The 16,474-nt window shown below is 44.8% G+C and overlaps 1 protein-coding gene across 18 annotated transcripts in view; it reads right to left on the bottom strand.

Annotated features, from left to right (window-relative positions):
- The window catches only part of Ptprt (protein tyrosine phosphatase receptor type T), a 1,083,111-nt gene that overhangs the window by 46,863 nt on the left and 1,019,774 nt on the right, over positions 1-16,474 (bottom strand). For all 18 annotated transcript variants that reach the window (XM_087197882.1, XM_087197888.1, XM_087197890.1 and 15 more), the window contains one exon: positions 7,012-7,088. In XM_087197882.1, coding sequence (XP_087054008.1) covers positions 7,012-7,088 — 77 coding nt within the window. The remainder of the gene's footprint in view (positions 1-7,011; positions 7,089-16,474) is intronic.

The raw sequence follows: 16,474 nt of genomic DNA, 5'->3' as shown, positions 1-16,474 counted from the left end.
TGCTCCATAACCGTAAGCATCAGGAAAGAGGTTGAAAGTGACACTCTGTTTTACTACACGGGTATGGCATACATGGAAAGTTCCTTTTCTTGTCACAGAGAGGGAACATATCATAATGAGAAGAAGTCTGAGTTTCGGTCTTCAACACTGCTGAACAATCTCTCTGTCATATCAGGAGATTAGCTGCCACAAGGCCTCCTTCTTCAGGAAATAAGCCAGAGTTGCCATGTTTTGGTGCAAGAAAGGCAGATCTCCAAAGTTCTTGATCCAGTTTCTGATTCAAAGACTAATTTATTAATCCCCTGTACATTTCTCCATCTCCATTTCCACTTACTCAGTAAACATTTACTAGGTACCTTCCAATTGCTAGTCACACCCTAGAGTTGACTGTCAGCACCAACTCGAGGGCAATGTCATGGCCAGAACTGTCAGATTAACTACACAGCCATCAGCAGCCACACCTAAATTTTTTGCTTCAGTGGTCTCATCTACTAGTGAGGCCTCAGGTGACAAGAACTGCCTCCTAAGTTTAAAAAAAAAAATCCCGCAGAATCTAGCGCAGTATGACACTTAGAGCAAATGTCAAATAATTAAGCAATAACAAAGCAGCCAGACAGCATAGCATGGTGTTTTTTTTTTTTTTTTTTTTTTTTTTAACTGTGAGCCAATTCAATTGCCTGGGCATGAATACTAGCTCTGTCCCTTCTAGGTTGTGTAGTTAAGGCAAGTTACTTAGCCTTTTTGTGCCTCAGGTTTTGTTCCCCTGTAAAATGGGGTTAAGAATATTTAAATCATAGTATTGTTGTTCAGAGGAAATGACTTAACCTATGACAGTTATTATATACAGGGACTAGTCCATAATTTAACATACCTGTTTTTGCTATTGTTATTATATTTGTTGATTATTTGGGAAACATTCAATGAGAGCCTACCATGATGAAATAAAATTGCCCATCAGACTTGTAGTGGGTGCTGGGATAGCGAGCCCTTTATTACAATAGTATAATAACTGAGTCCTTCTTTGAGACACAAGAGGTAGAAAGACTTATCTGCTCCTCTAGTCAAGAAGGACAGGGCAGCCCAGGTTTACGTCAGAAACCAGAATCAGACTCAGAGATTTTCTGGAGTAGTTCTGGGAAGAGAAAACCCTAGATCCTGGTGCAGTGTGGTTTCTCAAGTCTATCCTCATCTGCCATGCCTACTGTCACACATTCTCACAGCCCTCCTTGGCCTGGCCCACAGAATCAAGCTTCTACTGGCCTTCTGCCTCCAATCTAGCTCATTCATCCATCTGGCTCCTGCCCAAATGAACTTCATATTTCACATCGGAATGTGTTATTTTTCCTGCAATGGCTCCCTATTGCTTCATGGTAAAGTATACATACCCCAGCTTGGAGCTAATCATCTCCAATCTCATCTCTAGCCTCACTTCCATTTGTCCTTCTCTGTCCCTTCCCACAACCTTATGTACCTTGTGTTCAATCCTCACTACCCTGCTCTTCATTGAAACCTCCTTTGTGATGCAGAGGTAACTCCTTAGTAGGGCACTGGGTATGCCCAATGAACACAATGACATCTGCTGCAATTAGGCTTTTTGTACTTTTCTCTACTTGGGCTATGGGCCATGCCACCCAGAGCTGGGTACAGCTTTTAGTAAAGGTGGGTTGGTGAAATACACACATGTACATGTTTTTGAGGTGAGGTTGGGATACTTCCCTAATGCATGAGCTAGAAGACCAAAGACCCTGGAGAAATTGATTTGAAAGATTCAGGATGAAATTTTGAGCACAACATTCATATTTCAATTGTGGGGTTAGATGGCTTAGGTTCACAATTTTGTGCTTTTCACTTATTTGCTCATTCAACATTCAATCACCAGGTATTAATGAAGCACCTATTACTACACACAAGACACTAAAAATACAAAAGCGCATCAGATGGCTATTCTTTGGAGCAGCTTGTAGACATCAATAAACTGGGATAAGATCTGTCAAGGGGAAGATGTAGGCTCTGTGGAGCACACGTGGGGACTGACTCAGCTGTAGAGGCCAGAAGAGTATTCTCTAAGAAAGTGGTGGCTTGTTCGGCTTCTTATCTAAGCCCTTCTTGGGCCTCTCAATATCCCTATAATTCCCATTTTATCCCTCATATGATTAGTCTTTCTACCACCGTCCCCCTTGCTCACTAACTTATTGCTCTTTGTCAGGACAAGTGGTCATGATGCTGTCCAGAGGCATGAGCATTGGTCATTCCCTATGCCTGCCATGCCTGTCCCCAATAATGGAGTGGTTTGCTCACTCACTTCCTCCAGCCTTCTGTTCCATTGTCAGTCACTGCCCTACACAGCCCTTCTGTGACCATGCTGTCTGCTTCATTCCACTTCCACTGGCTCACTTTTCTTTAGAGCACTCATCAGCAGACAGCACGCTATTCTTTATTTACACGCTTGTCATCTGTCTTCTGCAGCTGAATGGGAGCTGCACCAGAGCTGAAGTGTTTCCAGCTTGCTCATAGCTGTCCCCAGTACCAAGAAGTTGGCCTGGGCCATCGGCTTTGACAAAAACATATTGAATGCATGCATGCTGTGTGCCTGTCCCCACACTGAGTCTGAGTAAAGAGACCCTTCCTGGCCTCCAAAAATCCACACAGTCCCCAAAGGGAAAGCATTCAAACCAAGAGACTCCTTAGCAGTGGAGATAAAAAGAAATGTGCTGTTCGACTGGGCTTCTCTGGGGATTTGCCAGGAGCCAGTACAGAAAACTTCCTAACCTTAAAAGAACTTTGAGTTCACTTAAGTCCCACCTACACAGCATGCAGATCAACTGCAAACCAGCACTTGGCCTCCCTCCATCTGTCTATGAGCAATGGGAAAGAGGTTTGTATCCAAAACACATTCATCTCACTCTGAACTCCTGCATCTGTTACTTACTGTGGACCCAGATACCATATTTATGTCTAGGCTGGTAATTTATAATGGATTCAAGTGGCCAATACATTTTTGGGTGTGCAAACAAACCTGCCAGCAGGATAGTTCAGACCATAGCTTCCAGAGGCCCAACGGGGCTGGCCCCATCCAGCTCATGATCTAAATGGAGTCATTTTAAGGAATCACCAAGATCTACTTGTGGAAAAATGATTCTAGCATGAGCAGTTAGCTCCTTGGAGAGCTAGGAGAGATTCTTGCTGAGGAGGAGACCAGGTTGAAGGAGCAAGCGCCAGAAGTGTGTGTGTGTGTGTGTGTGTGTGTGTGTGTGTGTGTGGCCAAGAATTCCAATGGAGACCACAAGAATTTAACTTTGCTGGAGTATACATAAGGTTTACAATTAATGTGATTCCTCCCCATTCCAACCCATAGCAGTAGTCCTGTGCAAGGAGGCACTGGTGGTCTTCATTTTCCCCACCTTCTTTTCCATACCCCGCTTGTGCTGTGTGTGAGAGGGCTGGCTGTATGAACTGCACCAGGGGCTCCCATAGTCTCCTGTTCTGAGGTGCATTCAGCCAACCAGGAAGGGGAGCAGAGGCACAGAGGCCAGCAGGAGGTTGAGGCAAATGTCCTTCTAGGTCCCTCCATGCCAGGTCAGCATGGGTTCCCCTTGTCTCTCTATGAAAGGTTACACATCAGGCAACCCTCCCATTATAGAGACTCTCACCCCTTGTCCAGGCCTAGAATTACTTAGAGCTAGCTCTCTGCCATTGCTAATCCCCAAGCACAACACCTCAGCCTGTTGGTTTCATTCAGTCCTTTTCACATCCTTATCAAATCTTCCTCGCTTTGAGTGAGCCTGTTTCCTTTTGGGACCCTAATGGACACTGTATATCAGTTATTATGTACATGTGGGCCGGTACTATTATTCCATTTTGTAAATATCAAAATAAGTGAGTGACTTAGCCACAATCACAAAGCTAGTGATCAGAAAGGCCTGGATTCAGCAGACAAAACAAGCATCGAATTCATAATTGACTTTAATCTTGTTGGCGCTTGACTCTAAGGCACACTGAGATCCCCCCACCCAGGGTCCAACATTGCATTTTAAGACCGCATGTGGCAAAGGCTCCTTGGCCAGTCTGAACACTCCACTTTTTACCAAAAGAGGGAGGGGCTGTGGTGTGTTCTACCCAGGCAGAGAATTAGTCCAGCTGTGTGACCTTGGGCACTCCTAATCTGTACAACATCAGCATTTCTTGGTTCTAACCACAGTCAGATACTCATTCAACTGTCAGATGATAACGAGACAGATGCAGCAAATCAGGCATGGGACATTCCATGTAGGCAGTGGCCCCCAGGACTGCTACACCCACCCAGCCATGGACAAGCTAAGGAGAAAAGGCAGGAACCACTTCAACCTGGATGAACATATGCTGACCATTGCAAGGTGGTGTCAGGGGGTAGCCAGAGAAGAGAGAAAAAGCACTGGATGGGGAATCATGCAGGTGTGATTCCTATCCTGGTTCTGCCACTGAACAGCTGCATGGCCTTGCACAAGCTCTGTGATCTCTCTCAACCTCAGTTGAAAAACGGGAGTGCTGGGACCCAGGCTGAAGGGTTATCATGCAGTCTTGATAAGTGAACTCATTTAAAGCATCCATCATAGGGCCCTGGAGTGACTCATTAGGAACCACTGCTGTTGTCACTACTTAGTATTATTATTAAATGTAGTGGTCTATGGTTGGGGACATTCCTGGTTCAAATTCCTGCCCTTTCTCCATCACATCCTTGCAGAATGATCCTGGACATATCATCTAATCTTAAGAGCCTCAGCTTACTCTCTGGAAATAGGTAGAAATGGTCTTTACCTGGTGAGGTTGAGGAATTAGTTAAGGTTGTCAGTACATGAGAAATGATCAAGAACTCTTAGATTACTCTGAGCCCTTCTTCCTGGTGGCTCTTTGTCCATGGCAGGACCGTAGTGTCACCTCCTCTAGGTGACCTTCACTGGCTGCCCCACACACATAGCTTCTGCTTCCTGAGGCTCTATTTTCTTACCAGACTGAGAGCTCCTTAGGTTTAGAGAACTTGGCCTGAAAGTATCTAGAACACCATAGAGGGTCTGCTTGGTATTTGTGAAATAAGTAATAGATTCATGAGGGAAAGTCTGATGACATGAAGATGAATGTTTAGAGCACTGGTCTGGCTGGAGACATTCTACTCAAAACTGGCTACCTCCTTGTGAACTGTTCCAGAAAGGCCATGATGGCAGAGACTGTCCCTCTTTATCTCCAGTGAAGATCCAGCCCATCCTCTTAAACACATAGTAGGCTTTTTGTTAGTCAAGGTCCAGCAGGGAAATAGAAAGCCCTCCAGGTGTTTCACACAGAGGGGTTTAGCATGGAGACTTGGTTACATGGATAAAGGATGAGATGTCAAATGGAAAAGTGGGGCATCCTCAAGATTGGCAACAACAGGAGGCCAAGACCATCCTCAGAGCTGGTGAGACAATGGGAGACAGAAAAGTTATTAGGGCTCAGGATTTGGAGCTGCAGGCCAAGGGCCAGCAGAGGTGGGACCACAGTGAGCCTGAGTGAGGGAAGCTGGAGCTGCAGATGGGATACAGCCACAGCTGAAGCTACTGCCCAAGGAAGGGAGAGGGGATGGGAGTTTGCTGGCTTCCCTCCTCCTGTTGTCCTCTGATCTATCTGTGCTTCTCATTGAAGGAGTCAGACTGCCATCTTCCCACACACCACACACATGCTCATATGTACACAAATACTTCTACCTGCAATGCAAAATGGACCAGAGGATGACAAGAAATAGATCAGGGAAACAAAGACTCTTGAGAAGCTCAATAAATATTTGTTAAATCAATGAATCATTTATCCCAGCCTAGATTGTGAGGGAATTCACAAAGCCTACCACTATGTTTTACAGCTTGTCAATAAATACATCTGAAAGTCTGAGAAACCAATGTGGATTTCCAATCCATTCTTCAAGAGCCTTAGGCTCTGATCTGAGGTCCAGAGAAGCCTGGGTTGAGTCAGTCATGGTGGGATGCCCATCTGACTACTGTAGCCACACTCAAGCTTTGCAAACGTTCTCACTTCCAAGTGCATTCTCCTTGGCTCCTGGTTGAGTTCAGTGCCTTCCTCAGTAATCTCTGGAATACTGAGGGAGCCCTCTTTCCTGGTTGGTTGTCTTAACTCCAGAATCTCCTTTCTCTATCTTGTCCTTGGCACCAGGTAAATCATCTCAAAATTCAGTTCTGAACCAATCACCTCCTTGATTCTTTGATCAAAAACTTTCTGATCTAGGGAAAAGTTTGGCCATCTAAGCCACCAATAATCTAGTACCAAGAATACTTTCCATTGTTCTCATCATACATTCTCTACTCCCTTCATACAAAGCTGCTGCTTATTTCTTTCCCAGCTGCTCCATCTTGGTTTGTACTGTTCTGTCTAGCCAGAGTCCCACCTTCCCTCTCTCAGATTCCAGATTCTACTTGTGCTTGAAGCTTTGCCTCACATCACATTTTGCATCCCTGAAACAAGAATGGAAGAAGCAATGTTTTTTTCCTACCTCTGAATCCCTGAAGCATTTTAGCTGAACCTGTGGCACTTCACCACTTTCTAGCTTGCCCTGGAATTATTGATGTACACAGCTTATCTCCATTCTGAGGTCTTAGAAGGTAGAAGCCATGGCAGTTTCAGCTTTATGGTTCCCAAAACATCTAGCATACAGTCTGCATTTTAAAATTTTTGTTGCATTAATGGCTGCACCTTCACATGAATGAATGAATGAATGAATGCACAGACATATATACAAATTAACAGATGAAGTGAATAAATAAGACCAGAAATTGTCATGGGATTCCATAGAGCAGCTACTGCACCCTGCCTGAAAGAGGATGCAGCCTTAGGTAGATCATCAACTTGGGTCATGCAAATCAGGAAAGGTTAGGTCGATCTGCACATGTTCTGTAGGGGTCACCTTCTGAGGAACAGTTGGGGACAGCCACAGATCTTGAGCCTGCACAGCCAACCCAGACCTTAGCTGCCCAGCCCCATCAAGATGCTCACATCAATGTAGTTGGCGTTGATATAGTCCGAGTGTGGGTCTCCATCCAGCACCAGCAGCCTCACCCGGGAATGGTCATCTGAAGAGAGAGCAGAAAGCAAGGGATGGTGGATAAGACAACTTTGGGAGGAAGCCAGCGATCTCCTCCTTTAGAGAACCTACTGCATTCCAGGTACCATGCCACACTCCCATTTAACCCTCAGCACTGCCCTCAGTTATGATTTCTATTTACAGATGAGGAAGCTGAAGCTCAGGGAGGTTACTAGCCTTAAAAAGGACCTGAAAGTACTTTCTCCTCTTGCCCTGCACTTCCCTTTTGCATGCTGATTTGATTATTACTTAACTGAGTGAGTCACCTGCTCCATAAGTCTTAGTGATTTCATTATTAACACGAGGATGGAAATATCTGCTTCATAGGACAATACAAGAGAAACTATATAAATATACTCAAGACATGAGAGTATTGAATCTGAATTAATATGCTCCATTTTCATGCTTGCTTAAAAACAGCAAGCTTATCTGTTTTCCACATCTGCACATATTGCTTTTCTTTCATCTCTTGGAGTATTGTTGCAAATAGATTGTCAGCCACATATTGTTATCAATACTATCATTAAAGTGAGACTGACTAAATCGTTATAAAAGAGGTTATCAATAACTGAAAATTGTGTTACTTAGGATACCTTTTCAAACACAATCCGGGCATAAACAAGACTTACAGGCTTTAGTCAATAGCATGTTTACTTCAAATAACACCAAATAAAAACCATTCTGATGTACTCATCAGAAGAATCAGGATAATCCTTTGCAATTAATTAAAGTGAGCTCTGGCACATTAATCGACACATGCAAACAGAAAAGCTTAATTGGATCTGGTGTGGAGGAGGCCCTTAGATTGCTACCCAGATCATTGTGCAAATGTTGTACAATCACTGCATCCACCAGCCAGTCCATCTTAACTCCAGGGAGGGTGTAGAATTTGTAGCAAGTAGGCTGGAGAGCTCTGGGCATCCCTAAGGGTTCCCAGGGGTGAAGGAGGTCAAGCCAGTTTATCCTGTTAAACTTACATAGCACTCTGTGGCTTATAAAGAATATTTATTGCTACTAATTGAAACTCCTGAGGGCAGGAACATTATCAGTCTTGTTTCCTGTTTCATACCCTCACCTCCAAAAGGCCCTAGCACGCGGCAGGTACTCAGTAAGTTCTTGATGAATGCGTACTGGATCCTTATAATGATCCAGTGAGAGTAGCAGGGTGGGTTTGATTAGTTTTGTTACAAATAAGGAAACTTGGGATCATGAAGATTGACGGGCTATATAGCCAGTGAATGGTGGAACATGGAAGAATGAAGTCCTCTTAACTCCCAGTTTAAATGCCTTCTGAAAGGGGTTGAAATAGGATGTTAAAAACCATCACAAGTATACACAGCAGAGGGAATTATTTACAGAGAAGTGGCCTGGATGATGGGAAAGTAGAGAAGCCAGATGAGAGAACAACATAGCTTAAAGATAAGCCACAAGAAGACCTTGCTTCCCCTAGTGCTTCAGGATAGAGGGAGGAGGAGGGGTTCCCAGAAACTGGGAGCTGGGGGCACCTGCTGGAATTGGGCCCACTTGGGCCTCTCTGGAGGGAGCTGGGGATAAGGAGGAGCTTTCCTGTTGTTCTAAGAGGTGACTGACTGGAGGAGAGGGGAGATAGACTTGCTTCTTCTTAGCACTAGCCCACGGGTGCATGTCATCAACCAAACCCAGCCAAACTCCAGCTGCCTCGAGAGCCTGGGTAACACAGGGGGCAGATGTCAAATCCCTCTGATGCGGAGGTGTGTGTGTGTGTGCGCACCCGCAAGTGCATGGGGGGAACTGGGTCCAATTAGGAAAAACAGGACTGGTAGAGGATACCATCCCATATCTATAGAACATCTGTCATGTAGCAGACACTATGCTCAACACTGGGCTATACTGGATCCCACTTTGCATACTCACCTTGGAGAAGGATTTCTGTGGAAGCAAATAGAATAGACAGGAAATCTAAGTAGTGCCTCTTTGGGTAGGTCAGGAAGTCTAGTGTGAGATGAGGGAGGAGTTTGAAGTTAAGATTTATTGAGTTCATGGTGGGTACCAGAGACTATAAATATTTCACTTATTACACAAACAGCTCAATAACTTTTAGAATATCAGGATACGTGGTACTATGGTTCTTCCCCTTTCATAGATGAAGAAACAGGGGCTCAGAGAGGCTAAGCAGGTTCCCAGGTTACACAGCCTCTCTCTTGGCCCATGTGATCCTGAACCCCTGCTCTGAGAGCGACAATGTGCTGCCAAGGGACCTCAACCATCTCACAGGTACTGCTGCTGGAGTCTGAAAACATCAGTCCCTGGTCGCCTCAGTGTTCTAGTCCCAGAGAAGAGAACCCAGAAGTCTGGGATTCAAACAAGGCCTGGGAACGGATTTAAGCCCTGTTACCAGCAGTTACAGAAGCTGTCAGCCTCTAAAAAGTGAAAATGCATATTATGTTTTCACTCAGTAGTCTCACTAATGACTTATTGATTCAAAATCTCCTTTATTTGTTGAGTTATGCCTGCCCCTAGGGTTCATACCACAGGAAACAGAAAATTTTGTTTAAAATGTTGAAAGAGACTTAAATATATATATATAGCGAGATTTAAAATCTGACAGCAAAAGTAATTAAAAATGAAACAAAAAGAAACAAACTTATTTCTTCTAGGTAAATAGAGGCAGTAGGTATCTCAAGGGATGTTGGTGCTTGCTAATATCTCCTATTCATGTATTTATTAAGAACAGACTTACTGACACCTACTATGTTAGTTAGGCACCTACTGGCACTTACTAGGTTAGTTGAAGGAAATACAGTGTTACCGAATACGAGCCTCATGCTTAAGGAGTTTGTCAATTTAGTGGGGGAGATGGACTATATACAGAAGTGAAACTTCAAGGTCTAGAAGATCTATGGAGGGCTTCCTGTAGTGGCATGTGAACGAGGAAAAGTGCATGAGGCTTGATTAGTTGAAAAGGAGAAAGGCTTTCCATTAGAGGGAACAGCAAGAGTGGAGGTAGAGATGCGGAAATTGCAAGCACATTGGAGAAGACACAGAGTTAGCTGTCCTGGGAGTACCCAGTGTGAGGGGCGGGCAAAGGGGGCTGGGTTAGTGTGCAGGAGGTTTGCCATGCCACATTTGGACTGGGCCGCTAGAGTAGGGGCTGGGCTCTGCAGGGCATCCAAACAGTGACTCTATTCTGGGTCCACAGAAGGGTATTTTGGTATGAAAGAACCAAATTCATTTCCAGCTGGGCTGATCTCTGGAAAGAAGAATACACTTTAAATGAGTAATGTAAACTTATGAAGCAGTGGGTCAGATCTGGGAACAGATCTTAGCTCCATCATGCAGCAACCCAACTGATGTCTCTTAGCTTTTGTTCCCTTAGCAAAATGAACTAATACTATCTAGCTCTCAGGGTGGTGGGAAAATCAAATGAGAAAAGGTAAGCATTACAAGCATGAGGATATTAAGAGAACGAACAGACAAGCAACAGAGTGGCAGACAATATTTGCTAAACCCAATCTGATAAAGGACATGTATCCAAAATATACAAAAGAACATCAAAACTCAATAATAAGAAAATAAATAGCCCACGTAAATCAATCTGAGTAGACATTTCATCAGGAAAGATATACAGATGACAGCTAATCATGTGAAAAGATCTTCAACATCCTGTGTCATTAAGGAGTTGCAAATTACACTTGATCTTAGCCAAAAGGCCGAGAAGCGACAGGGGTTGCAAATTAAAACAACACTGAGATATCAGCACCAACTCTTTAGAACGGCCAAAATCCAAAACACAGACAACACCAAAGGCGGAAAGCCTGTGGCATGACAAGAACTCTCATTTAATGCCGGTGGAAATGCAAAATGGAACAGCAACTTCGAATGACAGTTTGGCATTTTCTTACAAAACTACTTTTGTCATGCGATACAGCAATTACACTCTTTACCCAAATAAAGCTATAAACTTAAGTCCACGTAAAAACCTGCACTTGAATGTTTATAGCAGCTTTGCTCATAATTGCAAAAACCTTAGAAGCAACCAAGTGTTCTTCAATAGAGGAAAGGATCAGTAGATTGTGATACATCCGTACGATGGAATATTATTCAGTGATAAAAATAAGCGAGTGATCGTGGCATGGAAACCATAGAGGGAACTCAAGTGCATGTTTGTGAGTGAAAGAAGCCAATCCAGAAAGGCTCCACACTGTGTGATTTCAACTACATGAACTCCTGGAAGAGGAAAACCAATAGAGACAGTAGAAAGAAAATCAGTGGATGCCAGGGATTTGAAGGAGGGGGAGGGTTGAGTGGGTTGGCCACAGGGGATTTTTCAGGGCAGCAAAATGATTTCATATAATATGATAATGGTAGGTATATGTCGTTATGCATATGTTAAATTCTATAGGATTGTGTAACATAAAAGTGAACCCTAATGTAAACTATGGACTTTCAGTAATAATGATTGATCAATATTGATGCATCAATTGCAACAAATGTACTGCCCTAATGCAAGGCTTTAATAAAAGAGGATACAGTACATGGGTAATGGGGGGGGATACATGAGAACTCTGCACTTGCTGCTCAGTTTTTCCGTAAACCTAAAACTTCTCTAAATCAGAGTGCTAGGGCAGTGCCTAGTACACAGAAGGCGCTTAATAAATGGTAATTTAGGGCAAGATGTGAGACAGGGAGTGCTCCATCTGCCCTCCTGTACCAAACACAAATCCATCTATCTGCAGAGGCAAAGCGCTGTTGTGTGCTCATTAATAGGGCAGGATGCAGCTGTAAGTCCACCAGAAAGGCATTGCAAGGAGTGGCTGTGTCCTCATGGTTTATTTATTCCTTCTGGGAAATGCTAATATTATTCTGTGTCCCTTTCTTCCCCTAACTTTATATAATTAGAGAGATAAAAAATTGTGTTTACCCACACGCACATGGAGAAAGATGGGGAGGCAGGCGATGTGAAGGAGTTTATAGGAGGTAATTTACAAGCAGCCCAGAATGTTCATTATGTTCTATCTACATTTTGCAAGGTTGAAAAACAGCTAATTTCATACTCCTCGTTTGATATTCATGGCAAGGAGACGAGTTAAGAAGAGTCATATGGAGAAGAAGCAAACTCTGGACGGCAAGGTGAGAGAAGGGCGGGGGCCCGGCTGCCCTGGGCTCTACACGAGGTAGGAGGCAGGTAAGTAAGGTCCGGCTTGTAGAGGGAGCTGGAGGGAGCTGCCACAGCAAGTGATGGGAGACAGAACTGCAAGGACTTGCAGAGCCCGAGGCCTCTCCCAGCTAGGGAACATCACCCCCTGTTTGCAACTCGTCCGATCCTCCTTGCTTCAGGACAGTGACCAGCTGGTAAGTTGGTAAATGTTTTACAAACCGGTCTCTGGAGGAAAAAGGGGTTCTGACTTGTAATGTCTACTGATTCTGCGGTGTAAATACTTCCACTGTGTCCAATTTCATGTTATCAACACAGCATCATCCACTCTAAAAATTACTGAAACTTTAATACTTTATCTTGCAAGTTGGCATGAATCAGCTACAGCACACTGCTGACAGAGAACACACCCTTATCATACCCCACAAAGTCTCACGTGATCTGATGGTCTAGGACTTACTTCTCTCTCACTTGCTCCTCCCCACACAATACCCTGATAACTATGGACTTTAAGTTGCTCATATGCATCATATCCACTCTGGGCATAGGGCTTTTGTGTGTACAAAGGGCCATGCTCATCCAAGGCTGCCAATTGACTTGGATCCTTATTCAAATTCTCCCTCTCCTCAGAGTTGACCCCTGGCCATACCTATATACCCAGCCTGTCCTATTCCAAGATGAGTAACCATGTCTTGTCTTCAGTAGGAAGAAGCTAAAGGATTGGCTGGGATGGGAGGGCAGACACAAGGCCTACCACGCCTTAACCACATCACCTGGAACAAGTTGTTACCATCCCTGAACCTTGACATATCCAACTGTCACATCTTTGCAGACTTGCTGCACCTGGTATGTTGCGAGAATCAACACAAATACATAAATTCAGTTTTACCATTATTGTAGACCAGTGGTACTCCAAATGTGGCCTCTGCACCAAGGGAATCAACAACTCTTGGGGACTCGACAGAAATGCTAATTCTTGGAGTCTACTTCAGACTTTCTGAATCAGAAGCTATTTGGTGGGACTTGGCACCGTGAGATCTAAGAAGCCCTTCAGGTGATTGTGATTATACTCAGGTTTGACTGTGCAGACAAATGTTCAGTTATTTAACATCCAGTTGCCCTCCATGTTAATTTAATCCATCTTGGGAAGCACCAGAAGATCTTACTGGGACTGAACCATGGTACATCTTGAGCCAGATGGCAAGGTATGAGAGAATTTCCCCAGGTGGAGAGTATACATTGTCCCAGGTACTATTCTGGGAGCTGTATGGATACTCTGTGACTTGATTTCCAGAGTCAACTCCAGAGGCAGTTTCTCATTTTATGAAAGAGAAACTCAAGGCTCCAAGAAGTTTAATACTCAGGAGAAGGTATAAGGTTGAGAGCTTCTTCACATACTGGTGGGGTCCTTATCCCACTGAACCCCAAGACTCAATGCCTGCACACCTCTCCATGCCAGGCATGTACAGCACCCTCTTCCCCCCTACATCACATCATCCTCACCACTGGGCTCTTCCCTAGTCTGGTCACACACCCACTGCAGAGGATAGAGTTAAGTTTCTTCCTTTGTACAGTTCTGATTCAACAACAAATCACAGGGCCCCCTCCCTCCATCATCAGATGTAACTGAATAAATCAGTCATCTCAAGTCACATCCACTTTAAGAGAGAAACACTTTAAAGAGGTGGGGCCAGGGAGAGAATATCATTTGGATATTTGATGTTCTTCCTTCCTGTCTTCTGGGTACTGTGGAGGAAAAAGGAGAAGGGCAATTTTTCAGAGAAAAGAGCTTTGACTCATTACAATGAATTGTGGAGCTGAAAAACCATTTCCTGAAGTATTGGAAATGTTAATGCCATCATCCTGCATGAGTGGATCAGGAAGAGGCAGGTGATTCTGTCGAGACTGCCTGGGCACCTCGTTGAAGCTAAAGGTCTGCACATTCAATCTTGATTGAATTAGCATTATCAAAAAAGAAGGTGGCTTGGGCACAACATACACAGCCCCACATTCAGCACACCTTCTTGTCCTGCCAGATCCATGCTAGCTGAAGATGGGAAGCTCCATCTGCAGGGCACGATGCACAGCTTCTCTAACCTTTGGGGGAGGGAAGGAAGACAAGGAAGAACCACTATGGGGCTTGGAGGGGCAGTGGCCTACCAGATGCCCCTCCTTGCATCCTTAGCATGCTGCTCAGACAGTGCCCCACTGAGGCGCCTTTCCAAAGGAAGAAAAGAAAGTTCCTTGTATGCATTCCCTGAGCAGAGTTGAGGAGCTGGGTACAAGCAGGTGACTTTGGAGACGAGCTCCAGGAACAAGAAGAAAGGAATAAGAAGTAATATATAGAAAGGAAAGAACCCAACACAGGCGTGTCACCTAGTAGTTGCCACTCTGGAGAGTTGGGACTTAATCCTGCTGGGGAGCTCAGGGAAAAACGTAGAACATGCACCTCCTAGTTATTTCACCTCGGGGGAGAGGGGCTGTGGTACACCTGCTCCTATCAGTCATTCACTAGGGGCAGATTTGGGGGTCACTTCATTTCTTCACACGTCTGGCCCACTGGTACCTGCAGGCAGGAAAAGAAGGCTCACCAGCCAGAACAAGTCTTCAGGAAGAGAGACACAGGTGTTGACAGCTGGAATGAGGGGCAGAAGTGGAGAGTGTTGGGAAATATGGCAGGGTGCCCATGATTTCTCCTGACTCTTCTGGCCTAGGAAAGAGCCACCCTTGGAGACAACAAAGGAGCATGGAGGCTGAGAGTCAGGAGCAATGGACAAGGCATTGCTGTTGTTATTACTGCCGTCTCTTTAGGAATCAGCACAACCTGCCCTGAGAAAAGGCCTCTAGGTTTGCTTTGAACCTGAGTTCCTTTCTTGGAGTGGGGCCCTCTATGCACATACCCAGCCACCTCTTTCGGGAACAGAATGCCTTTCTGAAGAGCTTGTGTGAGATTGAGCCCTTGTCAACATGGTTTTTCCCCCAAAGCATGAATGTGGCTTGTGTAGAGGACTCCTTGGCAAGCAGTGTGTGACACCCTGGGAAACAAAAAAACAGAACTCTGGTCACGGCTGTCCTACAGACTGCCTTGTGACCTCAGGCAGGACACTTTACATCTCTGGATCATTTCTCCTTTTCTATGAACTCGGAGGCTAGACTTAAAAGTCTGTACTCAAGCGGCCACACTAGATTCAGATTCAATATCCATTCATCTTAATTTGACCTTTCTGCCCAGAGATTTGACCCCAAATCACCTCAAAGATGAGAAACTGGGGGTCAGAGAAGTGAAGGGACTTGTTGAAGGTCTTGTTCAAGGTCAATGATAGAACTGAGTTTGAAGTTAGGTCTGCCTGACTTCACGTTCAAGACTCGAATACATCTGAGCTTAGTGGTTTTCCTAGATGGGGGAAAAAGAAGTTCCAGAAACTGTGTTGGGTATGCTGTGTGCCCTCATGTCCACTCTTCACTTTCTGCACCTGGCTTTACAATCCAGGAGACAGACCTCAACGGAAAAGACGCCATTCTTGAAAATATGGACACCCCACAATTTCTCCTTTGGCATGTCAGGGCTGGGCATTTCTATCAAGTTCTCAGGAGGCCAACAGAACTCCCCTCCTCTCCTTCTGGTTGGGATCAGGCAATGGAAAGCAGAGGAAGAGTGGGTAGAGAGAAAAGAGCAGGATTACTTATTTCTTCACCTCCCTTTGTTGGGGATGCCACTGAAGGTCGCACCTGTGATCGGGTTGTCTCCCTGGTTTCTGGGTCCTGGTATCCCTTCTCTGCAGTGTCCTCAGTGGTCTGGGGCCATGCTTCACCCCAGAGTACTGCACTGTCCCTGGAAGACGCTTCACTCCTGGAGCACACCTTTATAAAGGATCTCTGAGTTACTGCTCCCCAAATTGTCCCATCCCATCTCTTTCTTGCTGGGATCGCACCTCATCCTAGAAGGGAGATTCATTTTAGGAATGTTGCAGCCCCTGCCATCACTTTCTTTTCTAGTGTCACCTCCTTCCTTGGTCCGAGAAGCATTAAAGCTTCCATGTGGGGAATGCCCTGTACGCTTGAAACCTCCCCTGGCCGCAGTGTCTGCCCGGGAGCTACCTGAAAGCAAAGGACTCTGTTTTTCTTATTTTCCCCATTCATTTCCTTCCCTTTCACTCCCTTTCCATGTCCACTCTCTGAAACCCTACTGTCTCTATTACTAAGTTCTAAATAGAATCATTTGGAAGAAAGGGGTGATTTTT

Source organism: Heterocephalus glaber, unplaced genomic scaffold (assembly GCF_053883595.1).
Source record: "Heterocephalus glaber isolate CG9 unplaced genomic scaffold, H.glaber_assembly_v1.0 deba00001673, whole genome shotgun sequence".
NCBI lineage: Eukaryota > Metazoa > Chordata > Mammalia > Rodentia > Bathyergidae > Heterocephalus > Heterocephalus glaber.
This window is presented reverse-complemented; position numbering and strand designations above follow the sequence as displayed.